The sequence below is a fragment of the Talaromyces rugulosus genome, chromosome IV, assembly GCF_013368755.1.
Source record: "Talaromyces rugulosus chromosome IV, complete sequence".
Classification (NCBI taxonomy): Eukaryota; Fungi; Ascomycota; class Eurotiomycetes; order Eurotiales; family Trichocomaceae; genus Talaromyces; species Talaromyces rugulosus.
This window is the reverse complement of record NC_049564.1, coordinates 4,761,200-4,788,684: the sequence shown is the minus strand read 5'-3', so window position 1 is coordinate 4,788,684 and position 27,485 is coordinate 4,761,200. Positions and strand designations below refer to the sequence as shown.

General features: G+C 48.0%; 12 protein-coding genes across 12 annotated transcripts; 6 read left to right on the top strand and 6 right to left on the bottom strand.

The window, feature by feature from the left end:
• Positions 1-531: 531 nt before the first annotated feature.
• Positions 532-2,110, top strand: TRUGW13939_08374 (uncharacterized protein; the record flags this gene model as incomplete). Its single annotated transcript, XM_035491509.1, has 3 exons — positions 532-621; positions 672-1,418; positions 1,475-2,110. 3 exons carry the CDS (start codon positions 532-534, stop codon positions 2,108-2,110), a joined length of 1,473 nt encoding a protein of 490 aa, XP_035347402.1.
• Positions 2,111-2,693: 583 nt separating this feature from the next.
• TRUGW13939_08373 (uncharacterized protein) lies at positions 2,694-5,293 on the bottom strand (the record flags this gene model as incomplete). Its single annotated transcript, XM_035491508.1, has 7 exons — positions 2,694-2,768; positions 2,843-2,967; positions 3,056-4,301; positions 4,368-4,399; positions 4,451-4,667; positions 4,721-5,108; positions 5,187-5,293. The coding sequence occupies 7 exons, from the start codon at positions 5,291-5,293 to the stop codon at positions 2,694-2,696; spliced, it is 2,190 nt and encodes a 729-aa protein (XP_035347401.1).
• A 1,234-nt stretch (positions 5,294-6,527) lies between these two features.
• Positions 6,528-7,190, top strand: TRUGW13939_08372 (uncharacterized protein; the record flags this gene model as incomplete). The annotated part of the gene is made up of 1 exon (XM_035491507.1): positions 6,528-7,190. One exon carries the CDS (start codon positions 6,528-6,530, stop codon positions 7,188-7,190), a length of 663 nt encoding a protein of 220 aa, XP_035347400.1.
• Positions 7,191-8,314: 1,124 nt separating this feature from the next.
• Positions 8,315-8,815, top strand: TRUGW13939_08371 (uncharacterized protein; the record flags this gene model as incomplete). Its single annotated transcript, XM_035491506.1, has 1 exon — positions 8,315-8,815. One exon carries the CDS (start codon positions 8,315-8,317, stop codon positions 8,813-8,815), a length of 501 nt encoding a protein of 166 aa, XP_035347399.1.
• Positions 8,816-9,813: 998 nt separating this feature from the next.
• TRUGW13939_08370 (uncharacterized protein) lies at positions 9,814-10,815 on the top strand (the record flags this gene model as incomplete). The annotated part of the gene is made up of 1 exon (XM_035491505.1): positions 9,814-10,815. One exon carries the CDS (start codon positions 9,814-9,816, stop codon positions 10,813-10,815), a length of 1,002 nt encoding a protein of 333 aa, XP_035347398.1.
• An 816-nt stretch (positions 10,816-11,631) lies between these two features.
• On the top strand, positions 11,632-12,558 carry TRUGW13939_08369 (uncharacterized protein; the record flags this gene model as incomplete). Its single annotated transcript, XM_035491504.1, has 1 exon — positions 11,632-12,558. The coding sequence occupies one exon, from the start codon at positions 11,632-11,634 to the stop codon at positions 12,556-12,558; it is 927 nt and encodes a 308-aa protein (XP_035347397.1).
• Positions 12,559-12,933: 375 nt separating this feature from the next.
• Positions 12,934-14,226, bottom strand: TRUGW13939_08368 (uncharacterized protein; the record flags this gene model as incomplete). The annotated part of the gene is made up of 2 exons (XM_035491503.1): positions 12,934-13,675; positions 13,733-14,226. The coding sequence occupies 2 exons, from the start codon at positions 14,224-14,226 to the stop codon at positions 12,934-12,936; spliced, it is 1,236 nt and encodes a 411-aa protein (XP_035347396.1).
• A 690-nt stretch (positions 14,227-14,916) lies between these two features.
• TRUGW13939_08367 (uncharacterized protein) lies at positions 14,917-16,458 on the bottom strand (the record flags this gene model as incomplete). The annotated part of the gene is made up of 2 exons (XM_035491502.1): positions 14,917-16,280; positions 16,338-16,458. The coding sequence occupies 2 exons, from the start codon at positions 16,456-16,458 to the stop codon at positions 14,917-14,919; spliced, it is 1,485 nt and encodes a 494-aa protein (XP_035347395.1).
• A 1,658-nt stretch (positions 16,459-18,116) lies between these two features.
• Positions 18,117-19,590, bottom strand: TRUGW13939_08366 (uncharacterized protein; the record flags this gene model as incomplete). Its single annotated transcript, XM_035491501.1, has 3 exons — positions 18,117-18,668; positions 18,733-19,151; positions 19,221-19,590. The coding sequence occupies 3 exons, from the start codon at positions 19,588-19,590 to the stop codon at positions 18,117-18,119; spliced, it is 1,341 nt and encodes a 446-aa protein (XP_035347394.1).
• Positions 19,591-20,334: 744 nt separating this feature from the next.
• Positions 20,335-23,042, bottom strand: TRUGW13939_08365 (uncharacterized protein; the record flags this gene model as incomplete). Its single annotated transcript, XM_035491500.1, has 4 exons — positions 20,335-21,136; positions 21,191-21,783; positions 22,473-22,910; positions 22,968-23,042. The coding sequence occupies 4 exons, from the start codon at positions 23,040-23,042 to the stop codon at positions 20,335-20,337; spliced, it is 1,908 nt and encodes a 635-aa protein (XP_035347393.1).
• Positions 23,043-23,811: 769 nt separating this feature from the next.
• Positions 23,812-25,171, top strand: TRUGW13939_08364 (uncharacterized protein; the record flags this gene model as incomplete). The annotated part of the gene is made up of 2 exons (XM_035491499.1): positions 23,812-23,869; positions 23,919-25,171. The coding sequence occupies 2 exons, from the start codon at positions 23,812-23,814 to the stop codon at positions 25,169-25,171; spliced, it is 1,311 nt and encodes a 436-aa protein (XP_035347392.1).
• A 354-nt stretch (positions 25,172-25,525) lies between these two features.
• TRUGW13939_08363 (uncharacterized protein) lies at positions 25,526-26,581 on the bottom strand (the record flags this gene model as incomplete). The annotated part of the gene is made up of 3 exons (XM_035491498.1): positions 25,526-25,610; positions 25,692-26,439; positions 26,512-26,581. 3 exons carry the CDS (start codon positions 26,579-26,581, stop codon positions 25,526-25,528), a joined length of 903 nt encoding a protein of 300 aa, XP_035347391.1.
• Between the last annotated feature and the right edge of the window lie 904 nt (positions 26,582-27,485).

Below are 27,485 nucleotides of genomic sequence, written 5' to 3'. Positions count from 1 at the left end.
CTCGTTGTCGTTTGGTTGCTCGGACTGGTGGATGCAGCCTTTCAAAACGGCGCAAGAGACAGCCTCCGCCGCAGCCTGCTCATTCATTCAGTCTTTTATGGCCGAGCGGCGGTCCTCAGCCGGAATATGGCGTAGTGGAACCACCAATATAGATTCAGGTCAATACAGAGTCAAATGGTTTCCTGTGGAACGATACAATCTGTGAAATTGACGATGCAAGTATACTGGAGATAAGTTGATAGGAAATAGGCAAGACCTGCAGAGAGCAGATTAAAAACAGCCCTGTGGGTACAGTAGCTCGCAGTGTTTTTCAGAAGTTTGTAGTGTAGGTTGAGACACTCCTAAGGTGTACGTATGTATAGAGATAAATCTACGGGTGGCCATTATTGGCTAGTGGCGCGGGCGGTGAGGAGGGTCTGGCAGAGTCGGGCTTGGCGTTGGACAACAAAATAATTTGCCTATCGCGAATTCCAGCCCCGGTTCCAGCTTCAGCATTTTCTTCGCAGCAGCTGCCCATTACTACCCGTCAAGATGCTCGGCGGTCGCGCTCTGTCGAGATACGCAGTTGCGGGGAAAACAGGAGGCTTTCGCCCTCTGAATACCTTCGTGTCCGCTCGTTCGGTTAGTCTCAACCCCCGTCAATTGCGCTGTTTTCTCTAACTCAGCGATAGCTCTCTCACATTGCCTCGCGGCCAAATCTCGCGATTGGCCGAGGAAACCGAGCACGACTTCAAGCCAATTCACCATGTACGCCAGCCGCTATCTCCGGCTCCTCTTTCGCTCGCTTTAACTCGACGTCGACGAACAATGGCCCGGCCGGCAGTGAGGATCTCACGCAAATACCCGCGACCGATTCCTCCTCCCTTCTCGAAGATGTCATGTCGATTTCCCAAATTCCTGAACGTCTTGGCTACCTGAAAGACCTCGGCCTCGATTATGGCTGGGGTCCGTCGGCTTTCATGGAATGGTCGATTGAACACATCCATATTATGAGCGGGATACCGTGGTGGGCCAGTATCGCGGCAGCCGCTGCTTTGGTTCGCCTGGCTCTTTTTCAGCCTGCGGTAATGGCGAGCAGTAATGCCGCGCTTTCAATCCCTATCAAAGAGAAAATGTCGGTCCTCAGGAGTCAACGGACAATGTTCCTAACACAGGGGAAGCAATTAGAAGCAGCAAAGGTCAAGGAAGAGATGCAAGAAATTCACGATAGCCTTGGAATAAGCATTTGGAAGAACTTCTTGCCAATGCTTCAAATCCCTCTCGGGTTCGGTTGCTTTCGTGTTGTGAGAGGCATGACTTCCCTGCCAGTGCCTGCACTCGCGGACGAACAGGTTGCTTGGATCACAGATCTCACCACTTATGATCCTCTGTTTGTGCTTCCCATCGCAGCTTCAGCCTTCACGTACTGGACTTTCAAGGTATGTTAGACTCAATATAAGTTGCTAACCATGACAGCTAACAAGACGGTTTACAGAAAGCAGCAACGAGTGGAATGAACGACATGATGACAAGTTCTATTGGTAGAGGATTGATGTTTGGTCTTCCAGTGTTATCCTTGGTGTTTATCGCATTCCAGCCTGCTGCCCTGCAGATGTACTTTGCGGTCTCTGGTGTTCTCGCCTTCCTACAAGCATATCTACTGAATACCCCTGCCACACGCTCCATATTGGGGATGGTACCTATACCGCCTGAACCCAGCGCTTTAGAAAGGGAGCAATCTCGTTTGAAGCTTCGAATGATTCAAGAACAGACGGCCACATATCTACAGCAGTATCGACAGCAACAAACCGAGATGAAGGCTGCTCCCACGAAAGAAGGCAATAAAAGCATGATTGACAAGATGGTGGACAATGCCAAGAAGGAGGTTTCCAACATGAAAACCGAAATGGATGAGAAAATGGAAAAAATGAAGGGGAAAACCACTGGCATGAATGCCGACGGCTCGCACGTTGTTAAGCCTCGCTTGACTGATGCTCAGAAGAAAGAAGCACAAGCCTACAAGGTGCTGCGCGATGAGGAGGACAAAACCCGCTACATGGACAGAATTTCCGGTAACCGGACCAGAACCAAATCGCGGTCTTCCAAGTCAAAAAAATCTGACCAGAATTGATACCGTTCAAAGCGAAAAAGAGCAGGGCAAGTAATCGCATTCTGACGACGCTATTACTTTGTATTTTTACATTGCTAGAGCGATGAATCGCTCCAATTGCCTTTTTGTCCCCCCTCATTCGACCTTTGTTTCTTTGCATTATGGTGTTTGATTAGACACGACATCTAGAGCAGGAAATCTGTTTTTTCATGCACTGTTTGGATGGAAATATGTATTGTATTAACTTATGGCGTTTTTTTTCTTTCCTTCTGTTTTTCATCCTCTCGGTCTACTTCAGATTATTTGTCGCACCCACCTTCTGACTGTCCATGTCTTGATTTAAAAAAATGCTGTTTTGTCAAGATCAATGTAAATTACATATGCATAACCACCACAAGACTTCTTGAAAGAGAATAAATATTTTGAGCAATTCTTGAAACTTGCTGATTCCCTGAAATGGACTGCCTAGATTAGTCCCCTTTATGACAACCTTAAAATATTTGTGTCATTACTATCATTACTATAATGTTGGGCAAAACAAAAAAAGTTCATTCTCGTGGTATCAATTACTCGTGCGTCATTACAATAGAACTATGGAACTACATCAATTGATAGATCGATATATCGACTCTACATCGACGGGTACATTGCCTCCCATCACATATCGATCGAATTCGGCCTGTTTAGGAAAGTCGTCAGTACGGAAACCAAACAATGCTATCTAGTGTGTGCTATTCGAGGATTCTAACTTACCCAATCGATAGCTCCCGGAGAAGTAACCATTTCCGAAAATGGTAAACTGAGACTGTATGGATCTGGGTTCGGGACTGCAAACTCGGGAGGTGAAATTTCGAGAGTTTCGACAGATGGCATCGATCCTGTAAAATCTCATTTTTAGTACAACCGACAAAACACGGCAGCGAGAAAGAAAGGGAAAAGAACACAGAGGGGAAAAAAAAGTCTTACCGGTGCTTGACTCTGGCATGGGCTTCTCACTTTCCTCACTCCGAACCTTATTCAAAAGAACAGCAACAGCTTCGCTAGCCCTAAATGATTCGATGGATGTGTCTTTGGAAGCACGCCAGACATGGTAAGAGGTTTCCAATGCAGCAACCATTTCCTCTCGTCGCTCCTTTCCCCAAAGACTTATATCTGTTGAAGCAGGATGTGTGGTTACGGCCATTGCCTGTCGTAGGTCTAGACACAGCAACATGGCTGCGAGGAGATAATCGTGCCTGACTACAGAAGTGGCCATCCACTTGTGGCCTGCCAGCCGACCGGTCGGTGCGGTCTCGTGGTAATGCAGGGCTTGGTAGTTGAGCAAAGTCAACGCAGCATCTATCCCAGCCTTGCGGGAATGGCTGTACTGCGGATGAGTTCGAGCTAGCGGAAATAGACGCCGGTGTAGAACGCAGATTCCACTATGCACTGTCTGGTCGATGGTAAAACGGCGCAAAATGATTGCAGGAGAGTCAAGGATGGAGTCCTGGATAGGGCGAACTTTGTACATAGGTGGGAGTGAATCACGAGCAGCGAAGATTTCCTTTTCTAGAATGGGGACCTCGGCGTCGTTGGGGTGAATGTCTTGGACATGAGATGCGATCTTCGAAAATACCTCAAATAGTGGCCATTTCACGACAAAAGGGCCCATTTTTGTTACCTCGTTCCACGGCCGCGATAGAGGTAGGTGATTTGTATTTTCATCAAAATCATCCTCAAACAAGTTCCTAGGCAGCATTGTGTCGCACTGTTTAAGGACTATCATGCTGGGAAGCCCAACCTGCCATGATAGCAGCACATCTGTCTGTACGAGTCCTAGCCATAAGCGCCGGCGCATTTCGCACTCAAAAGGCGACAAGTTGTCATGAAGACTGGGGTCACGGTGCAGTCCGAGTTTCATTGCCATGCGAACTGCAGTAGCCATAGCAATCCACACCTCTGTACTCGTGTCTTGACTATGTGTAAATTCGGCGTCAAGGTGAACTAAAGTCAATTCCAGCTTTGCTATTGATGGCGACGTGAACATAGTAGCCAGTAAAATTTGTTTCGTGCGCATTCGGAAAAGGGCGATGGCTTCATCAATGTCTCCGAGATGAGGGCTCAAATCCAAACCACTTTCTCGCGCAACATGAACTGCTCGTCGCATAATAGCAAACAATAGACCAAGCCATAATTTAGAAACCCTATACTGGTCATGCCAGAACATTTCATACTACAATCATGGGTTAGTTACTGTAACAAAAACACATAAATCTGAGGGGCAAGGCGGCTGCCGTACTTCACGTAGGAACTTTTTGGGGTGAATAATGGCTGTGATATTGTCAATAATTGGCGTTGACCAAAACAAGACGCAACACTTACGTCTGACGAAGCTGTCTACTCCAAAGTAGTGAGCAATCAGTATGTCGACTACCGGTCGTGGAGGCACGTATGGAATAAAAGTGTCAACGTTCCATTGGCCGGGACTGCCTTCAAGCACATAGGGCTCAACTGGAGGGTTTCTTGCATCCTCAACTTTCCCTGCTTGGAGTTTGAAGTCGTTTTCATGCTCTTCAAAATAATTTTTAATTTCGCCAATCTGATATGATTAGCGATGAGTTCATAGTTGACTGCCAGGCCAGGGAACCTTACATCCTGTAGTACCGTTTCCCACAACGAAGACGACGAGGTGCTCGCAGGGAGCCCCGACAAACGGCGCAGAGGAGGAATATCATTCTGCATTGGCGAGTGATCTGTGTCGTGGTCATTCTCGGCCTCGCCACCGTTGCGATATGTCTGCGATTGAGTCTGGCTATCGCTTTCGCTGGTGGCAGGACCATCAGACAAGGTTTCGTTGGTTGAAGGACCGCGGTCCAAAAGTTCCATCACCAGAGACTCGAGGCGCTCAATGCGCTTCTTGGTCTTCTTAGACTCACGCGTCTGGTCCCGCGCGACAGAGCCAGTGGCAGGATACACACAGGTGTCCGCCTCGCGACGCTTGACGCAGTTGTCGCAAGGCCGCGCCCGGTCACATTTTAGCCTTGATCGATATTAGTTTTCCATCTAAAAAAAACCCTTGCGATCGTAGAGCATCCGAGCCGGCGATGACAAAACCTACTTTCTGCGCTTGCATGGCGTGCATGACAGCTGCGGTCGGCCGCGGATGGGGGCATTCACGGGGCGTACCCCACGGCCGTTAGCATCCCCGTTCGGGTGCGGATCCATTGCTTGCAGGATGAGTCCAACGTAATCAGTGCAGCAACTCGGGCGTGCTGTATAGCATTGATAGGCTGAGCACTTGTGGTGTTGACAGGTGGAGTGTCCGGAGGAACGATGGTGTTGGTATCGTATCCAGACTCGATCGGCGCCGAGGTGGGGCCGCCCACAGAACTACAAAAGTGTTAAAAACTACGACATCAGACAAAGACGCGATGCATGTAAGACGACCATAATAGGGATGTTAGATGTTGTGCTCTGCTTGGTGTTTCCGACTCTAGTCTAGGCCTGCGCCTTGCAAAGAAAACGAGAGCGATCATGCCACTTCAACCGAGCCCTGGCCCTGCGTAAAAAAACACATTCCTATTCGGTCGGCTTGCAAATTTACAGTTTCCGTTCTGGGGTTTTGCAGTCCAAATGGGGAAGGAGACCTCATATTTTCAAAACGCTCTCGGGACTTCACGTGACCACTGCTGTACCCTAACATCGATCACGTTGAAACATATTGGGGAGGGTATGTATTTGTTAAACAACATGTAAAATAGACTAAAATCTCCCGGCGTTCAATTTTCATGCGTGGCCCAATACCATCAACATGTACCATCAGGTAGAAGTGACTCAATATCAAATGACACATTGCCATGCCCAGTCTAAACTTCAACATGGCTAGTTGAATATCAATGTCTCCATATAGCAGCCTACCATTTTATGCATGTATCCCCTATGTGCAACACTGCTTCAAGGACTTTTCTTCCATGTTATGTGCGTGTGAAAGAGCTTGGTCCTGATAGAAGACTTACCGCCTTTGCTCTGCAGAATCACAGTCAACCTCGTTTGTGCTACATACCGCTGGTTTGCCCGATTAAAAGTATGGGGCTGCTACTGCTTTGTTCCAGAGAAAATTCAGAACCGACTTTTCATTGACTTGGAAAATCAAAAGCGGTCTGTATGTCTCCAACTGAACAATGACACATAGCTTCTACGACGAGCGGCTTGGCTGGCATTGCTTTCTTGCCACTGTCAACTAAGGTATGGCTGTTTCATGTGCAAGATAGCTTCGGTTACTACCATCTAAGGTAGGTAAAATTCCTCTTGGTGCGCTATCTATAAATGTCACTCTAACTCACATTCCCCTTTTCTAGGTACCTACTATCAAAGCACAACACGCAAAGTTCCTCTGACAAAGTTCCTCCACCATCCATCACGAAACATCCATCACACATCCATCACGAAGCTTTCAAAAATGACGAACAACGTGCGCAGCAGTGGCGCGCGTCACATCAACGTAGAGCGGCTCCACAAATACACGTGCAACCACAGCGTTGAGAAGGACGGCTGTATGTTTCCTCCAAGCCACAGGGCGTCTGAGGTTCGTATCAACCCGCATGACAGTGATGTTGTTCTATATAAGATCAAATGCAATATCTGCGAGGAAAAGGATGTCATTTCCGATATCGTCGTGAACTTACTCAAGGAGAAAATACGTGTAATGCTTTGGGGGCATCTACGCATGAAGGAACCGGGTGTTCTCGATCCAGTCGATGTAAAGTGGACTTCGGGGCTTAAAAAACGCCGGAAGATTCTTGTCACGTTCTCTTACCCCAAGGAGGGGACTGAGGGCGAGCAAGGAGAAATCAAAGCAGCGATCTACCCAGCACGAAAGCTAGATGCCGATCGTTCTCACAAGTGGGAATCCATCAAAGTGGATATGACATTTGATGCACAATTCAAGTCGATGGAGCTGCAAGTCGATATCATTAATCGCTTAGATAGCTTTGAAAAGGACTGGAACGAGATCAAATACCCAAGCACGCCATATCATTCCTTCCTAAATTTTAGCTCTAGCGGTTCTGAAGGCGGTGGAGACGATTTGTTTGACTTTGAGGAACCCTTTTCCCTGGAATAAATAATCAAGCGAAGCGAAGAAGGTTGACATGGGAGTTTGGATATTCCAGCGGTGTCAGGCTTCGTTCCAAGGAGGGATCGGCAACTTTCTTTTTCTCTTCTCTTCTCTTTTTTTCTCTCTGTTTGTTCTCTATTCGAAAACTGTACTCAACTCTGTGTTTTCTTGTCAACTTGATACCCTTGCATATGTACTATTTTATGGAGATTCTCTTTGTGAAGTTGGCATAGATTAGTTCCATCATCAGGTAGCTGTTAAACTTCTTGCTAGATAAACATGAATAATTCTAAAACACAAAATTATACCAAGCTCTGTAGGAAGAACATGAACGAGTCATCATTATCCTATTTTTGGGTGTGCACCTAGTTGACATTGATATTTTGATTTTACGTGTTTCATAGTGTATCCTGTGCCATCCATCTTGAATCTGTGAATTTTCAACTGCTACACCTTGAAAATTCACTCTAATTGATAAAAATATAGCTTAAATTTTTTTTCTTGACATTTTCTTCTTCCTATTTAGTGTATGATATCCAAGAAGCTTTTCCCCTCTGACTATAATGATGTGGTTTGTTACACAAATTGCGGGACAGCCCGTACAGTGAGACAATGCCGAATCGGGAAAGTATGACTGGTCAGGGTCATTATGCAACGTGTTTCTTGGTGCCCGAATAGTGTTTCAAATGTAAAAAGTTTGGTCCTTTCTAGTAGTGTGTAAATTATCACTATTTTGACATTTTGGAACTATGGGCTGGCTACATGAGTCTTAGGGGATATGGATTTCTCTACCCTTGGGTATATCGAAATCGGTGAATTGACCAGGGACTAGGTCTAGACTGGTTTACTCAAAGATCCTCACATATGAGAAGGAATGACTGATTCCTAAGCTCTACCCGCATTTTCTGCTTGTTTCAACAGTTAATTTGTCTATTTCCCTTAGTTTCACTGAGTCAAACAATATCGGAAAAAAGAGTCACGCATGATAAGAGTCATGGGAAATGGCCATACAATGCCAGTCATACCAAGTTCTCAGTGTCTTCAATTATTTCTCTCTTGTCATTCTATCTCTATACCTGTTGTATCTTTTTGCTTCCAAACTCTTAAAGGAAGCTCTTTCACCATCCAAGATGACGGAACAACAGCAACTACCACAAGGGCCAGGAGATGTATACATGCCAAACAAACCTGTCGACATCGGAAAAAAACCTGAAGCTGCGATGAAGTGTCTCCAAGATGCGATCAGATTACTTAACAAGGCGCTTGCCGAAGTAGACGATCCCCTGACCCGCTGGTTGGCTGCGAAGAACACACAACCTCGCAGTCACAGGGTGGAGAAGAAGACAAAACGCGAGAAGAAAAGACTTCAGGTCCTGTGGTATGATTTGCATCGCGACGTCGACAATAGAGCTCAGCTATTCTATAGAGAATACGGCGATGATGATGAATTTGTCGTTAATATCATTGGCCAAATCAAGGACGACATGACCAAGGCCGCTTCCGATGAACCTTCCTCTTGCACGAACCAAGAAGATATATCGCCTTCTTTAGAAAAGCTTGGAGATATCAAGGCCAAATGGGCCAACCACTATTTCATTCAGATCCTTGGACATTATTCTTCGGGTAGATAGTATTTAACTGAGGCCTATATATGCAATCGTCTCATCTTCAATTTCATACCGGTGGAACTGTCATTGGCGTGTTTTCATTTCCATTTTTTCCTTCTTCCTTTTTCCCTATATATTATATATCATGTTGTTGGAGCTGACCTCCTTTCTCATTCTTAACCCCTGTATTATACACGCATTATTACCTTATGAATTAATTTTATTTCCAAGGGAATAAGGATCGAACAGCTTATTATTCGTAAGTTTTTAGTAACTTTAGTTGTATATTCAACCAGTCAATTACGAGTGCTTTGCAAAGATCTTTGTAGTCGTTGAACGCAGTTTTCTGTGCATAATAATACATACAAGTAGTGACCAATAGAATGTTTCACATAAACTACGGAGGCCCAATACTGAGCTCCCTCCTCGGTGGCGTCTTCAATTGGTACCAACCACATTACAATTTTGATTCAACCATCCATTTCTATATAGAGTTAGGCGTGGAAACTAAAATTAATAATAAGGAGTGGTGATCTGATAAATGAGTACATATTTACTTCATTATCATGCAATTTGTTTTGGCACAAATCCAACATTTTGGAGGTGAACCAAGTCTCTATTATGTAAAGCTCTAAAGTGAATTGCATACGATCATTATATATTAACTATGTAGCATGTTTTCCTTCGCGGTGTATTTAAAACTGTGGCCAAGCCACTGATTATGTCCCCCTGACCAGGGCTCCAATATGGTTTCAGCGCGAGGTGACACACACCAGTGCAAACAGAAGCTTCCGTTTCAGTTGCCATACAATTATAGTATAAAAAGAGGAGTCATATACAATTACAGTCATGTAGTAGTTGCTGTCATACCTGAAGTTATTGAGTCATATTGTGTGCTTAACGGCTGACATCCCCTCGTTTTTTAAACTTGTTCTCTTCTATACGGATTCAGTACCATTTTTCAACAGAATATACTCCTTTTCATCTTGGAAATTTGAAAGCCTCATCAAAAACTTTTCACCATGGTGGACTCACCAGCTTCGGACGACTCTGTTGTGACGGTGATCAATGTTGATCAACAAATAACAGACGACCAAAGCTATGTGCAGCTCGTAATGAGTAGAAGAGAATTTCTCGGAAATCATTACAAACTGGCAAAGGATATCATGCTGCAAATCATGAACTACTCTGATCAATGGCATTCGGCCAATAGTTCTGAAGAGAAAAATAGAGTTGGAAAGGCCTTGGTTGAGAAGGTGTTGGCAAGGTACATCCATAAGGTTAACGAACTGGCGGGAGAGCACCATAAAAAGTTCAATTTCGACAATCGCATGCAAAAATACATCGCCGGCTGGTCTCAGAACATAGCGAGTATGGTCCAAGACTCGGGTGGCGATATGCAGATTGCAATCCAGCCTTCTCCCCAAGGAGGACCGAATGCCAAACCAGTGCCTCTTAACAATATCCAAGATGCGTTGAGAGAGTTCCGAAAAGCCTTCGGTAGAGCAATCAAGCTTGAAAGTTGGGAAAACCATGATGTGAATCCAGATCTTCTCACTCGTGCCTTGAAAGATATACCTAAGGAGGAGAGAAGAGAAAACGCTCGAATTAAAATATTCAAAAAGTACCAAAAAGTCATAATTGCCCATATTGGCTGCCAGAAGGAATTTCTTGAAGGCTTTTTTGCGGAAGGAATAAGAGACATGGATCCGCATTTTACATGGCGCCTGCAACTTCTCGAGGATACTTGCCAGGAACACATGGAGTTGTGTAAACAGTCGAGGGATCTACTCATAATTAACTACATGAAAATCCTTGGGCACGCCGATTTCTTCTTTCTCAATAAGCTGGATGAAGTCCTCTCCAAGTCTGGAAAGGAGAGAGTCGAAAAGCTTGGATTCACAACGGCTGGTTTATCAGAACCGGAAATGCAGGAGATTTGGAACAAGGCGATGCATCAAATGGATGCAGAGAGAGAGTATATCGAAAGTCGCGTATATAAACCAGTCACCATCAACAACTGAAAGCACCATTGCACCTAGCACTTCCTCTCCTGAAGCGTCTGTTCTATTAATTCGATCTTTCGGCATTTCTCTCAGTTAGGGTTACAGCAGCCCTAGTTTTCTACAACACCAACACCAACACCAACACCAACAAACATGGCTACTAGCAATGGTTTGTTTTCGGTTTCTTTTCATTCAAGTTTTTACAATCGGCGTGGATTTTCTCAAGGCTACTATAGGCTATCCAGCTGGCTAGTTTTGTGTATTTTCCTTCTCTTGTTTGACCTGCACTTTTGATGTTGACTTGTTATGTACCCTTTTATGACTAGACCTTGAATCATTTAATTTTACTTAATTGGAATAGATCTTATCTACATATGCTAATTTGTGTATTATTAGCACTAGTACCGCTCTGGTTTATTTAAATGCTGTGGTAGAGTAATTATTAGGGGTAACCTCCCATCAGTAGAACATGAGCTATCAAAGAAGTTAATACAACAAGTTTTTCCAACAGTTTTGTTACTACATTTGTGAAAAATAATAAGCCACTGTGCAAAGTAAAAAGCACAGGTCGATGATTCACTCATCTCCATGGAGCAAAGGCCCGACTAGTGCACGCAATGACTCTATCTCTGCTCTGCTCTGCTCTCTGACGCAGCCCCCCCTCATATCTGTGCCTGTGCCTGATTTTCTCTGAATGGCTGTCTCTTCATCATCTACACCTCTTCAACTCTCTCTTACATCGCCCTCTCATATCTGTCTGCTTCTCTCTGACTAGTTTGATCTTTACACTCTTCTCTCACTTATCTCAAACCACATATCGGCTGGTGACTCAACATGGCAACCTCAGATGATGATGATACACAACAACCCTCCCTCACTGGCGAATTCGAAATCCAGCAAATAAACAACAGAGTCCTTGGTTTTCCTCCAAAAACTACACCAATCCTCACCCCCGAGAAAGATTGTCAAGTTCTCGCATTTGGCACACTGGAGGCTCTCCTGACCAGTATTCAGAGGTACAATGAAGCATACGCGACAATCCAGTCAACCCCACAGCTTGACGACCCTCACTCTGCGACCCCGGAACTTGTATCTCTGATTACCGCTGGCAATGACATCAAAACCGTCGGCGCGTATCTGAGATGTGTAGAGCTGCTAGACGAGCAATGGAACTCCTCACCGGGCGTGCAGCTCCTACTCGGCTTAGATACAGCCACCGATCCAGCCTCCATTGCTCTCCAGGCGCGAGGTAAACGACGCAACGAGCTGAGGAAACAACGCGAAGCTGCCCGCAAGAAAGCCCTCTACGAGCTTACTGAGAAGGCTAGAAAAGAAAAGCTCGACAAGGCCATTCGCGAAGGCATCAAGATCATGATGTCGTTTCATACGCGCGGCCGCGACTCTTCTACGGCAACCTCATCTGAAAGTTTGGCTGAAGTCAAAGACGAGCCCGCGACAGATCTCGAAATACAAAACTCCTCACAGCCTATGACTGTCGAAAGTCTGGAATCGGATGATGACGAGCCTCCGGTTTCGGCAAACGGAAGCAGAGCAAAGAAAGCTACGGCTGCGGCACCGGTCAAGCCCAAGACTACAAACCCATCCTCTTCTTCTCAGAGAATTCCATACCAGGGTGTGGTTGTTGAAGTCCCCAGCCCTGAATCACTAAAGGGGGGTAAAAGAAAAAAGGCCCAAGAACCGTCCAATAAGCCAGAGCTTCCTCCAAAGCGCACCAGACTTGTTGACAAGTTAGTGTTATGATGAGGTATGTCACAAATAATCCTTCCTTTCTAAAACGTACCAAGCTAACGTTGATACGGACTAGACGAGCATTGGTTTTCACCACCCGATCGTCTACAGATAGGATGAAATCGGAATATTGGAGAAAGCTGGAACTGCATGGATAGGAGAGCCTAGATTTAGTTCTACATGGAGAATCTTTAGTGAATGAACTGAATTGCCATCCCCCAAAATTGAATACAAAATGCATAGGTGGTATGGTATCTAAAGATAAAATCACTGTATCAGACATGCAAAGACAATCAAAAGTACGCCTGGAAGGAATAATGCGTGGTCCCATTAAATGCCCATATCAAGTACAGTTCGCCAAGTACGCAAGCAAAAAAAAAAAAACAATTATCGAAACAAGCGCTGTCTTGTAGGTCCAATCTGCCATGTAAACGCGCCTCTGACGCCCACATTCGGCTGACTCAAACCAGACATACCTGTCCCACCACCCTCACCATTACGCCTGTAGCGCCGAAGGGCTTCGCGGATGTGGTCGGGGAGAAGTTGTGCACGGTGAGGGTTCACAGGGGGCACGAATTCGCGCCTTGAAACTACGGTAGACGTAGAGATTCCGTTGACCTGTTGCCCTGTGCTGGTTGTCGATGCATATGGCGACTGGTGATCAGCTGGTGCCTTGGCTGGCGAGAGCATCGCAGGAATATCGCGCGACGGGGTAGAAGATTGTGAGTCGCGTGTGGTGGCGGTGCCATTGGGTTGCCGGTCTTCCTCCTTTGATTCTGATTTTAGCTTCGATTCAGTCTTTTCAGCTTCGGCCTCAGCCTTGGCTTTATTCTCTGCTTCTACTTTGGCGGCTGCTGCTGCTTCGATCTCGGCTTGTTCGCGTTCCCATGTTTCCCTTGCAACGGAATCGAATGCCTCTGCCCATTCTTCTTGTACCGTTCGTGCTTTTTCAATAAGCTCACCAATGAAAACCTTGGTAAATCCGTTTATGACTGTGACAACACTTTGGGGTACAGATTGCGAGAGAGCATGGTTGACAATTCGCCTGAGCGTCTCCTTTCGTAGTCTCGTTCGATTCCATTTCTCGTACCGGTCAGCTTGAAGCGGCGTGAAAGAATTGGTCAAAACTCTGGTCAAAGTTATCAGTATAATCAACTTCGTTATCCCGTCGGCTCCCAGCACTTACGCGAGATTCTTCTTCTCCGTTGCAAGGTCAAGAAACCCCTCCGTCCCACCGATAAGCTCCCCTTCCACATCCTGCTCTTCCTCATCATCACCAGCTTCATCGGCACCACCACCAGCTCCTCCCGCTCCCGCTCCCGCCCCATCTCGCACAGACATTGTATCCGGATCCAAAGAACCAACTCTGGTACTTCGACCATCACCTGCTACCCGCGAGACATCGTCACGATCTCTATCGGATTTCTTCTTTCGTCCTCGCTTCTTCTGTCCATCAGCTGCTGTGCTGGTTCCACCCAGACTGCCTGTGAAACTGCCCGTTACGCTTCCAGCATCGCTTGCGGCGCGACTGCTCCCCGGTTCCATCCCCGTGGGAAACGACGTCTGGCGCAAAGGATGCATGCGCGGCCGTTTTGTTGCGGCTGCAGAGACTGTGGACGAGATGGATCCCCGCTTCCGCGGGTTGAGCGGGTTCGGCGTCGTCGGGGGTGGTGAAGACATTTTCTTTTTTTGGGTGAAGTTGTAATGAGCTTTGTTTGGATGTGAACAAGAGGGAAGTTCGCTCGCCCGGTTGGGTCGGCGGCGGTGTCGGGTGATTTCTCGGTTGTGGCGCGTCGACAATCAGAACTCAGAATGTCCTCACATGGGAGAAATATGGCTCGTGATGAAAATGCAAGTCGCCCAGTTGTTATGTTGAAGAGAGGTAAAGGTCAAGCAAGATTTGACAACCAGATGCGGCGCGAAATACTGCCAGTACAACGAAGGCGGTGAGTCGCACGGAACCAAAATCAGCTACGCCGCAATAGGAAGTAATGACATCGATATCTCATTATTGAAGTTGAATCAATCTCGCATTTCTCTTTGTTACAGTAACTACAGAGTTTATGGGTAAAAATAAACAATTTCAGAGAGATTTGGTATCTCATATGTTGATTTTGAGGCTAAGAACGTGCGGTAAAGACTGGCTATCAAAATAATAACAGGACCAAATCACTCTCCAATCAACCTCACCGTCAGGTCAGGCTATCATGAGAAAGGTTTGCATAAACTAGAAAATCACGAATAAGACCAAAACAAACTGTTCAACCGGCGTAAGACAAGTCAAGAACAACATGTGATCGCTGACGTGGTAAAGACCGAATTCAAGGGAAAAATCACCAGAAAGTCACAGGTTGAAAAAGGAGACGGCGTTCAGAGCTCCCCAATCCGGGGAGCACCGCCCTTCCAGTCGTTGCGTTCGTAGTAACGGAAGACTAGATCGTACCCATCAAGGTCATGGACAATCCGATCGACACGACGGTAGCCAGGAATATTCTCCATCTTCTGCGCCTGAATGAGGGCTGAGCGGTGGAACTTGGTTGGGCTCAAAACATCGTCACCCGCCACGCCTGGTTTTGCCTCGAACAAGGTCACGGTGAAACGACCGGGCTTGAAAATGTCGACCACGTTCTTGACGATCTCTGCAGTTTCACGTCCTTCTTGGGAGTGTGGCACATTAGTCTCAAAAGAGGCGTACGAGCATTGAGGCTCTGGTGTCACATGGACAGTGAAATAATGGGTGCCGAATTTGCCATCGGGAGCAGGCACAACACCGTTGGCAGAAAATCCACAGGGAGTGAACAGGTAGGCGTCGATGCGAGCTTCGGGATATTTGCTGGTTGGATACACATCGGATAGACCACAAGACTCGGACACGACAGTGCCAAGTGCGTGACCCTCGGTGGTCAGCTCTGCTGGCAAAGCATGCTCGCCATCAGAGGTGTCACTGATGTCTGAAGACGTGTTGCTAAACACGTCTACATGGTCATCTCTTTCCTTCTCAATCTTCCGGTAACGGATGTCTGCGACCGCACTCGCATGGTCCAGGTAGAATTGCTTTGAATTCTCCTCTTCCAAATCCGTCATCAGAATCTCAAGAGTTTCGTCGCTCTCTCCGCTAGATCCGGGGTTTTTCTTTTTGCTTTGAAGATCCTCTGGAATGTTGACAACCTTGGTTTGAGTATCGGGAGGCGGGGTCGATGGCGGAGTCAACAGAGTATAGGGCTCAGTCAAGTAGAGATACCAGTGCTCGCCATTCATTTTGCCGATCATGTAGGCGCTTCCATTGACAAAAAGCTTGTCAAGGTTCCTTACTTCGTCGCGCCAGCTGCGATGAGGACCGCGCTGCTGGTCGGGGAAGAGAAAGTTCTTCCGGCTGTAAAAGACTCGGTAAGGAGCTGCCGCAATTGCAATGTTTCGGCAAGCAGGCGCCGTAGATCTTGGAAATCCAGCGAACAATGCAGCAATCTCTAAAATCCGAGGGAGGCCTGACAGCAGGGTGGTAGTACCACATGTTTTCAAAATGAGCTTGTGGCGCCAGACGAACATGCTGGACTCGGACAGCAGATAAGCATCGACATCCTCGGAGTCGACAATCGACAGAACCTTGCAATTGACGAGATCAAGCATGTCCTTCCATATCTCGGCGGGCACGGCTTTGAGACCGAGCGGCTCGGTTCCTCCGAGAAGATTGTCGGCGGATGGACCAAACCAGACCTCTAACAGCTTTTCGGGACCTACAAAAAGTACATGAGTGAACTAGTCATATATGTGATGTATCAGACATGACATACCCTCAAATGCATTGGAGCTGTCAAGATCGACGACAGCTTCATGATTGATCGTCAAAGACGGGGTGCCGATATGCGAGGACGGCGAGGTAGTGTAATTCTTGGGGATCCCCATATAAACCATATCCGTAGATCTTGAAAGGGAAATGGCTAGTAAATGGTTTTATTGAAAAAGCGAAGCGGGGTTGGTGTCGAATCGACGAAAGAGTTGGTGTTCAGTACGTTTGGCTATGACGACTAGAGTCGCTGAAGCACAATCTGCCACCCAGGGGACAATGCGGTGTCCGCCTGAGAAGGAGAAGGCCCTGTTATCGAGAGGGAAAAGGTGCTGGCCGGTCAGCCAGCAAGAGACAAGTATATCAAATAAACCTAACCCCGGGGGGGGCGTTAGGGTGGGCGAGCCGAAATGAGGGCGAAGAAGAGTTGGGACGAAATGTTGACGATCGGTTTCGTCCTCGCGCTGGCAGATACCGATACCGGTCAGAGTATCGGGTCTCGCAGACGAGGAGATCTGCCTAAGAAGGTGTAAAAAGGGTGGAAAGTGGTGAGGCGAAGAAAGACCCGTGGGCGTGTTATCGAGGCCTGGGGAATGGTAGGGTCAGAACAGAATGCGACGGTGGCGACGACGAGGTAACTAGATGACACTCACTTTGCAGGCTTGGACAGGAAACGCAGTAGGTCCTTTGGGCTCATGAAAGGCAGGTTGAGCTTGTGGTTAAAGCAAGGTTGGAGCACGCATCAGCGATGGCACGCCAGGGCAGCTCACGAACTGGTAAGAATGTGGCGATGGGTCGGGCCCAGCAGGTAGCAGTGGTGAATCAGTTGAATCAGTCAACCGGAGAACAAAGATGTCTCTGGTTGATAAAAGGGGGGAGTATGGGGCAGTTGCAAGAAAGAAGACAGAAGAGGTTTGTGTGTGTGTGGTGTGGTTCTTGTCAAGTGGGCTGGCTGGGCTGCGCGAAAAAAAAATCAATGCGGAAGACCAAGACCAAGAGCCAGAGCCAGAGCCAGAGCGGGCCGCCTGCGAGTTTCCCCCTCTCTCTCTGTCTGCTCCACCACCGACTTGACAACTAGCTCAATTATCGACCAACTAACCTGTTCTTTATTAATATTACGGTCCAGCTGCATTAATCCGCCATTGGCCTCTGTCATTGGCACGTCCTCTACTTCCCCAGGCCCGCGATCCGGACGAGAAGCCGGAAACACTGCTCTACGAGTCTACATGTTCGTCCTAACTTGCCCGAACTCGGGATTTGTTGGATCTGGCAAGCCATCACACGACTAGCTGCAATTGCCTCGTTTCAACCTATTATTATTATTATTATTATTATTGCACGGCTTGAAAATCGCGCATCACTACTACTCACTATCGGAAGCGGTGACGGGCTTCGACTGGCGCTAGGACAGCTTTCATTGTCGGGCACTGACGTCGTCGCCAGGCACCATCTCCACAGTCTGCAGCGCTGACGATTTAGCCCTGCAGCTGGTGGAGTACATGTGAAATAAATGGGAAGAAGAAGAAAGTATTCTGGATTTTCATGCGTCAAGGAGCTACATTACGAAAAAAAGAAAAGCGAAAGAACAGCTCAAAAATGAAACGAATGGCACAAATACCACGCCAACGCCCCTTCGCCGCTGATAGTCCACCATCAAGTCAGCCCAAACGCCAGAAAAACGCTCTTGACCAAGGCATGAGCATACATGTCCTAGTCTATGCAAGGTGAGTGTGAGAATACACAATGTCTGCCACTAAAAAGAGAGAAAAATAAGTGGAATACGCCACTACTGGGCCAGGATGCTATGGGCCAGCTGCACCTCGCCCGCCTCCGCGATTCTTGACGCAAGCAGCTGGCCGATCTTCTCCGCCAGCCGATCGCGAAGTTCGTCTGTGACAACTGCTGCGTCACCATTGGTTAGATGCGTGTGGTCCTTCTGCAGGGTCGCGAGGACAGCTAATATCAAGCTCACGACTTTCTCGGCCTCGGGCCGTCGCGGGCCCTCTTCGATGATTGCTTCGCGGACAAGTTTCTCGTAGGCTTTGAGATTGGGGACGATCAGTTCGCGCACAACATCAGGTCCGCCGATCGAGTGTAGTCCAAGAATAGCACCGTAGTGCGTTCCAAACGGCTTAGCAGGATCGAGGAAATTCTTCAAGCACGAACGCGCTATCCTCGGCTTGAGCGTGTGTGAAGCGTGCGAGTACTTCTTCGTAATCATCCCCAGGAGAGCGGCAGATAGATCACGCAATGCAAACTGCTCGCTGAGCTCTGCGTTGCTACCCCCAAACTGGCGCCCAACAAGGCATGTGAGAACAGGCGGAACAAGAGCAGAAACCTGTCAAGTAGCCCATTCAGTCAGTACCATTTTTAACTTATTTTAACAAAGACGGGACACATACGTATGGGTCAATGTAGAGCGATTGATTTTGAATCATCGCCTCGGCCAACCGCATCACCTGCGTCAAAACAAAAATATTGTTCAAGCTGTGTGTGACCTTCTCCGAGATGAACTGCACAAAATAGGGCACAAGCTGGTGCAGGCCCGGATCTTCTCTCAAGCTCGAATACGCCGAGGTGCGATACTCCTCGCTCGATGGGTCCAAGAAGGCGCTGCATACTTTTTCAAAGTAGAGCTGTAGCTCTTTGGACAAGATATGCTTGACGAGCGGTTTGACCGTGGTATTTTGGTTGCCGCTCATAGCAGCCAAGTTCGGGTTGGCATTGGGTCCCTTTGAAACCAGCTCCAAATTCCGCGATTCGTTCGAGGTAGGATTCTGAGGAATCGAAGGTTGTACTCCTTCGACGGCAAGCCAGTGTGCTGTTAAAGAAACAATATCAGCAAATGTCACGTAGAATTTTTTTTTCAACCATGCTGCATCCAACTTACCAGTAAACGTCACTTCTCTCGGCACCTTTGGCAGAGGCGCATTAATCAACTTTTCAAAATCAACCTCTTCATCCTCAACGTAAAACAAAGGCTGTCCCGGCCCCAAGGAAGCTTCTCCAAAGCGCAATGGACGCGCCGACTCGTATCCATAGAGAGGCTCAACATTCAGCACGCGCAGAGCATGCGAGATATCCTGTGTTGTGAGCAGGGTGCGTCGGCCATGTCGCATAAACTTGAGTGCTTCTTCGAGGACCTGGGCAATGCGGTATTCCACGTCGCGCGCGAGGTTCTCGGTCACGTCGTTGCTCAGGCTGGTGATTCCGACCGACTCGGCGACGTCGCGGATGTTGTCTGGGTTCCAGACGGACATTGTGTTGGTGTTTTTGGTTTATTAAATGTATACCACTGAGATCAGGATATTCGAACTGGATGGCGATTTAATGGCCGTTTCGACAGCGTGGTGCGCGAGGGGTGGTTCGTTGCGCAAGTGAATTAGAGGTGAGGTCAAGACGGAAAGAATCAACGGTTGAGGGCAGGGGGCATTCTGCACTGCTGTCGGTGCAAGTGGTCAGCTCGAGTGCAATAAGACCCAGAGCTTTTCTTGATTGCAGATGGGCGTAGTCCTGGATATTGTCGACTGTTTCACGATCTCGTGTCTGGAGTTTCTTTCACTGCCAAAGGCGGTCGCTGCGTACGGAGGTTGGTGGGGCAAGGCGGAGGTAGTCCAGCCAATCATGGTACGCTACTATACTTGCGGACATTGATCTATAGTATTATTCTTCCCAAGATGATGCTGCTTCATGCCTACACAATGTCTTTTGTTTCTTTCAAAGATGAAGTATGTGGAATTATCTATACTATACTAACGTAAATGTGGAATCCCAATACAACGCTGCAACTGGGTATCAAATCAACTGGTCTCGCGCGGGAACATACAAATTACGAGACCAGTTCCTCGTTCCACTCACTTGGTCAAATAACAAAAGGCAATATTATAACAACCTCGATCATGGGCAAACACGCGTGGGATCAAACGCACGAATAAAACAACCAAACCAAGCACGCTGGGGGACCGGGTATCTCAATGTGGGTCAGTAGGAATATATAGAACGATTTATTTTGCCTCCTCGGCTGGAGTGGCCTCGGCAGGGGCAGTTTCTGCCTTTGCGGGCTCTTCAGCAGACTTGGTGGTGGCCGCAGGGGCAGCCTCTTCTTTGACGGCCTCTTCTTTGGCGGGCTCTTCCTTGGCAGCCTCCTCTTTGGCAGCCTCCTCTTTGGCAGCCTCCTCTTTGACGGGCTCTTCCTTGGCAGGCTCCTCGGTCTTTGCCGGCTCCTCTTTGGCGGCCTCTACCGCAGGTGCAGCAACAGCTTCTTCCTTGGGGGCCTCCTCTTTTGCAGGTTCCTCCTTGGCAGGCTCCTCCTTGGCGGGATCTTCCTTGACGGCTTCTTCCTTGGCGGCCTCGGGCTTGTCAGCTGGAATGTCGTCCACGAGAGGGATGGTGTGGGCAGTCTCTTGAAGCTCGCCGCCCTTTCCTCCGTATGATTTTGGTAGATCCTCGACAAATGAGAATTCGCGGCCAAGGTTGGCACCATTAGAGATGGGGTGGAACTTGCGAACAGTGGCCTTGCTGAGGAACACTTTGATGGCACCATACACCCATCCCATGATGGCCGGGACGTTGACAAAATATTTCTCGCGAAGCAGTTCGGGGTAGGCGGTGCTGAAGACATCAATCGTCTTCTTAGTGGCGGCTTTCACCTTAGGATCCAGACGAAGGAAGGACAAGCCCTTGTAGTCGTGAACCTGCACCATTTGATAGCGATCTTCGCCAGCATAGTCAACCACCTCGGTTGCATCAGCCAGGCCGAGCTCCTGAACACCCTTTTCCATCAGTGCAGTTCTCCAGCGGATGAACCTGTGTACCAATTAGTCAAAAGGCCAATACGTCCATGGAAAGAAAGAGGCATACTCGTCAGCATCACCGAATGTATCACTTGCGCTCTTGACTGCACCGTAGATGTTCCACGTGAAGACGGTCTTTCCGAAACTGGGATCAACGTATGATGTGATATAGCCTAGTCCACCAAACTTCTTCGCGCTGAAGCTAGCATTCTGAGCCAATTCCAGGGGGTTGAGCTCCTTTCTCCACGAAAGAGCCTTGGTGAGTTGCTCTTCGGCAAGCTTGACGTTGCCTTCGTTGGCACGGAGGAACTTGATCAGCACGTTCACTGTAGGGATATCGTCGGAGTCCTTCAGGGTCACTCCCCACATCTCGGGGTGGCCGGTCTTCTCGAGAATGGCAGGAAGGCTTTTGAAGAAGTTCTCGAGGCCAGGAACCTTGGTGAGGTACTCTGGCTTTGCTGGGACATCGGGAGCACTTTCGGCGGGTTCCGTGTCTTTGTCTGCAGCAACATCGGCCGGTGTCTCCTTTTCTGGCTCAGCAGGTTTGGCTTCAGCGTCGGCGGGAGCAGGGGCAGGGGCAGGCTCTGAAGGCTTCTCGACCGTCTCGGGGGCAGCCTGAGGGACGGGTTCGGTAGCAGTCTCAGCAGACATTTTGGGCTTCTGGTAGTCTTTGACGAGTCAGATGAATGTTCACATGAAAAAGATGCAAGCAGAGCCGATCTGCTCAAAAGGGAATGCAGGTGGGGGCTCTCGAATACAAGATAAGGCCAAACAACTCACCCGAAGTCAGAGTGTGTTTATACTTCTTTTTTTCCGGCGATACGGCGGTAGAACAGGCGAAGGGGCGAGCCAGAGCAGGATGAGACGAAGAAGGGGTCAGGGGGGGGAACGGCGGCCTTAAGAAACCGTCGAGTTGTTAGTCGCTTCTTGCAATGACAAAATGTATTGGTGTTTCCCGAAAGAGGCTAGCGTGAGGAGCTTGGGGCAGCGCTGGCAATTTACCGCCGCCCGGGCCACCTTCCGGTCACGTGGCGGGCCGTTTGACTTGTCCGGAATCGTCCGCGGCCCCACATCTGACAGGTCAACCTGAGGCATCCTATATTCTACGACAATCAAGATCTCTTCGTCCCACGCGCAGTCTGTGGAATGTGGCATTGATATAAGCATGTTCCAGAATGTGTGCTATCGTTTTCCTTATCCCCCTCATTCCATACTCCATCAGATAAGAACTTGAATCTAGTTCCCGCTTCATAAACCATGTTTGCCGTCCCTATTTCCCCCTATTTCTCGCTCAGCCAGAATCCGTCGATGCATTCGTCTTCCCCGCAATTTCGAAGCCATTTGAAAACTTGGTCCTGGGCGCCGCTGGGAAGATAGTGTAGTTTGCGGTGGTATATCTCCCTCACGATCGGGTTGAGCATAGCGAGACAATTTGCGTCGGAGTCAAGGAAAATATCTCGACTGGGCAGTTTCAGCCATGCGCGACACTCGGCACTGCGCATAATGAGCGTTCGCACGGTGTTGTTGTTCGTCATGGCTTCCATGTATTGGGAAATAACAGTCTTCCAGCAGCGGTCGTCGTGGGCGAAGAGGTACTCGCGTTTGCGATGTCGAACGTGCTGACGCATTTCGCCGAGGGTTTGTTTTATTTCGAAATGAACAGCTTCAATATCTTTTTCGTCTTGGTCCCAGCCAGAGGCCTGGATGTTTGCTTTTTCACGATGCAGGGAAATCAAGTGGTCGGCATCGTGGATACCGTGGGCAGTCATCCAAACAGCCTTCTTTGCCTGGTTACGGTCAGGTTAGCATTTTCTGTCTGAAGCAGTTGTGAGTGGCTTGCTTACAATCGTCTTGGAAGGGAGGTCTGTTGTCCCAGGAATTTCGTACTGAGCCCGAGCTGGTGCGTTGGAGACATCCATAATATCTTCAGGGCCACAGGAGGCTTCCTTCACACAGAAGGGTCAAACGGAGGTGTCAGAGAAGGAAGAGTTTACATGTGTGTAACATGTGTGTAACATGTGGGTTGTGAGCTCATTTCAATACCAGTGAGGCAGGTGCAGCAAGTGATTGTTGTTTGTACATGGCAAACATCAATGGGACAATCAATGAGCCACCCTGTGCTTTGTTTACAGTTATTCTAATAGAGCTACTAATAGACACAAAGAATATGGAAAAGCAATCTTTTGTACTACATGTAGTCTTTTATTTATTTTAATAAATATTTGCAACCTCTACTTACTGCACGGTCTAAATATACATGTATAGTGTCCAAGTACAGATGTTAGCAAATTCGATAATATATTCACCACTACCAGGGACAAGAATGAGATACATTTTAATAATAAATTCCCCTTTTTGATATTCACAATAAAATAAGAAAAATATACAAACTCCTCAATTACATGTTCAACGCTGCTCTCATGGAGAATCAACCCCAATCGGGCTAAAGCGACATGCCGGCCAATGACAGGCGCAGAATGCACCCAGTGGCTTCCCTCCACCTTCGACTTGAGATCTCCAAACGTCATCAACAATAATAACCAACGACATCAATTGATCGAATGTCTTGATTTCAGCCATCTCGCCTCATTGACATGCGGTAGTTTTATTTGTAATTTTTAATTTCTTCGAAGGGTGTGCAGTTTTCCGAGGTTGTTGACTTTTGGCCTGAGTGTAATCGCATCCATCATGGCATTGACGTTACGAGAAATCGTGCTTTGCGCGATCCTCATCTTCGTCATTGGAGGTTGGTCATCTATATCCTCAAGAAAAGAACGAGTCACTGACGAGGCCAGTCTCTGTTTTGAATCAAACATTATCGCCAACATCCATCTCTCAAATCGTCCAACCATCAACTCCTCATGATCAAACCTCCTCGTCTTCATCATCATCAAGTAACCAAGACAAGAATTTACGTTTGAACAACCTTCAAATCATTGGCACACACAACAGCTACCACCGTGAGGTCTCACTGTCCGAACGTGCCATTTTCCCATCTCTCATGGCCAGCGTCGACCCTCGCGTCGAGGACTATTTCTACTCGCACGCCTCAGTCACAGACCAACTCGAGCACCAGAGTGTGCGCAGTCTCGAGTTTGATTTGTACGTCGACACCAAGGGCAGCCTGTACGCTGACCCGCTGATCCGACGGCTTGCAAACATGTCTGAATCGGACAAGTTGCACTACGCCCTACCGCACCGGACGATGCAAAAGCCCGGCACAAAAGTGCTGCACATTGCAGACGCAGACGTCGGAACCATATGCCACACACTGGTCGACTGTCTGACTGAAGTGAAAACATGGTCACGTAGTAAAAAAGGACAGCACGTGCCGATTCCGATCCTGCTCGAATTTAAAATGACCGAGACGGGGGTTATCGACCAGGGAGGCGTGCGGGCTGAGGAATGGACGGTGGAAACGCTAGACATTGTCGACGCAGAAATTCGCTCGGTTTTTGACGACGACGAGCTCATCACACCAGACCAGATACGCAAACAGGCCCAAGAGGCCACAGGCAAGCAGGATCTAACCCTCGAACAAGCCATCCTCTCCTCTGCCGATGGCGGCGGATGGCCTACCTTGTCTTCTTCCCGCGGCAAGGTATTTTTCGTCATGGACAATGAACCAACACACCCAATCCAAATCCGAGAACCGTACCGCAGCGGCGGACGCGGGAATCTCGAAGGCAGGGTGATATTCACAAACTCTCTACCTGGCGAACCCGACGCCGCCTTTATCAAGCGGAATGACCCATTGACCGGTGATAATAAGCGCGAGATCCAGGATTTGGTGGCCAAGGGTTATTTCATTCGGAGTCGCGCCGACGAGCCAATTCAGATGCTCCTGCGGAATGAAACGGATATGCGCGAGGCAGCTCTGGCGAGTGGTGCGCATGTTGTTAGTACGGATTGGCCTGCTGTTGGGATGAGTGCGAGGTATAGCAGTGACTATGTAGCAAAGTTGCCTGGGGGTGGGACAGCAAGGTGCAATCCTGTAAACGCTCCTACTGCATGCAATGACGCTGTTTTGGAAGATTTACATATTTAGTTAAATACATGTATATATATACATACACGCCAATGAAATGTATACACCAACGTCAATTGATGTTTAACGCTATAAATATTTGAATGTCAAGTTGTATTGAAAGCAAGTTCCTAACAAGCTATTACTGGAATGTACAGGGGTATCCACCAAGAACCTCGCCCGATGTCTTGTAACTTATCACCTCGGTCACGAATAGGAAAACAAAAATAGTTTGTCCAGACATGAACGATAGTTCGTTGTAAACGTAACATCACAATAGTGCTGCCGAAAAACAAAAGAATTTCAGAAAAAAAAAAGGGGGGGAGAGAAGAGAGTCTTTCCACGAAAATAATCATCTAACCCACTGTTTATTTTCTACTGCTTGCGATGTGGGATCGGAGGAACTCCAGTGTCGTTTTCGTCGTCATCATCGTCCATATTGTCTACTTCCTCGGGGTGACTATAAAAAAAATCAGGTAAGTATCATTTCAGACTGCACGAAAGAAATGAGAGAAAAAGAGAGAAGGAAGGGGATGTTTACGCTAGCAAATCCTTGATATTCTTCATCTCGTAATGCCTCTTACGATGCTCCTCAAACTCGCGGTGTTTTTCCTCCGACTCCTCGGTTGTCATCAGATGATCGGCATGATTGAGTTCCTTGTTATCGACAACCACATGCTTATCACTACGGTTCGAGTTTTGACTGAGACTGCGCTCGCGCATGATGCGGCTTTCACCGGCCGATGGGCCGCCGGCAGCATGGAAGTTTTCTTCTGGTTCGCCCAGTTCGAAGTCTGGGATTTCGCTGTCCTGTACGGATTTCTTTGGGTGGCTACCGCCGTCTGATTTCTTGTCCAGTTCGTCCACGACTAGATCATGTACGTCCAGAGTGTGGTCCTGCGCTTCTATTTGCATCTGGTCGCGGTCGTCCTGTGACGGGTCGTAGCTAGGCGCCCAGGGCGTCTTTGGTTCGTCAATCTTCATCTTTGCAGTCTTTTCCTGCTCGGCGAGATATAGATTCGCCTCGTCCCATTTCAGGTGAGACGACCTGTCATCGCTGTTCTGGTCGCCGTTAAACGTGGTTCCAGACAGGCGTCTTCCGGCACCGGAAGTGCGTCGGGCGCTGGACGAGCGGCGGCCGGCATTCTGCAGCGTGTTTTGTAAAGTGATATCTTTATTCTCGGCTGAATCTGCTGGTAAAGTTGGCGGCGATATAGCGGAGGACGCTTCTGGTGACGTTGCCAGCAGCGGGGCGGTGGCAGTGAACGAGGATGAATTCTTTAGGATTCCTAAATATTTCCCCATTCTATTAGCATGCATGTGGGGATTGCGTTTTCGAATGTGGGCGCTTAATAGAGAACCTTTCGGCCGCTTAGGCACCTCTTCCGAGCTGTGTGAATGGAGTGGCGCGATATCCTGCGAGGCTGTCATGTTGGGCAGATAAGACCGGAGTGTGCTGCGGGGTAGGATCAGCTAGAAATGTGTCTATCTCCAAGTCTAAAGGCCGGGGTGTCCTTGGATAAGTGTTAGCTTGAAGATGGTTAAAAAAAGAGTTAAACATTGAAACCGCTCCAGTTGCTGGGGCAAATTATCCGCGTTTCAACAAGCCGTTGCCCAGGTGGTCGGAAAGTGGGATGCGGTCCGTAGCAACGGGTGGAGTAAGGAGGAGGACGGTCGAGGACTTACGGAGTCGACAAAGGGAAGGGCTCAGCTGCGTCGAGACGAGTTGCTGAGGGATGGATAATCTTCGCATAAGTTTTGTCTGTCGCGGGAAGTGAGTAGTAAAGTTGGGCAGGACAGCCAGGCTGAGCTGAGGCTGTTCTCTGTTCTGGCGTGTTTTGTGGCATGTGCTGCTATGACGCAACGGCGCTTTCCGTCCTTGCCGCTTTGGGACGTGGGCGCCGTCAACTGGCCCCATGCATGCACTACTACTGTCTCAGGACATTAATTGATAGAATTAATACTTCCAAGTCCAGTCCTGGCAATTTTTGCCGGATTATTATTAAAACAGAGGAACTGTCAATATAACACCATGCTGCATTATCCAGAACACATCACGCTCTAAGCCACCCACATAAATACAGACAGAACTCGTTACATAAGACAGAGATAAAGATGTAGATGGAAACAAGAATACCCATCGTGCTTTTTGGCCAGGAGGAAATTTCAGTCTCAGTCCAAAAAGAACATTTGAAATCAAGAGTCAGCCATCACACGCTGTCTTGAAGCCAAGCAAGCGGGCAAAAACCAGCAGCTGCAAGTGTATATAGTAGTATATAATCGGTCACAAACCAACGTAATCGAGACAAGAAGCAAATATAATAAATGAACTAAA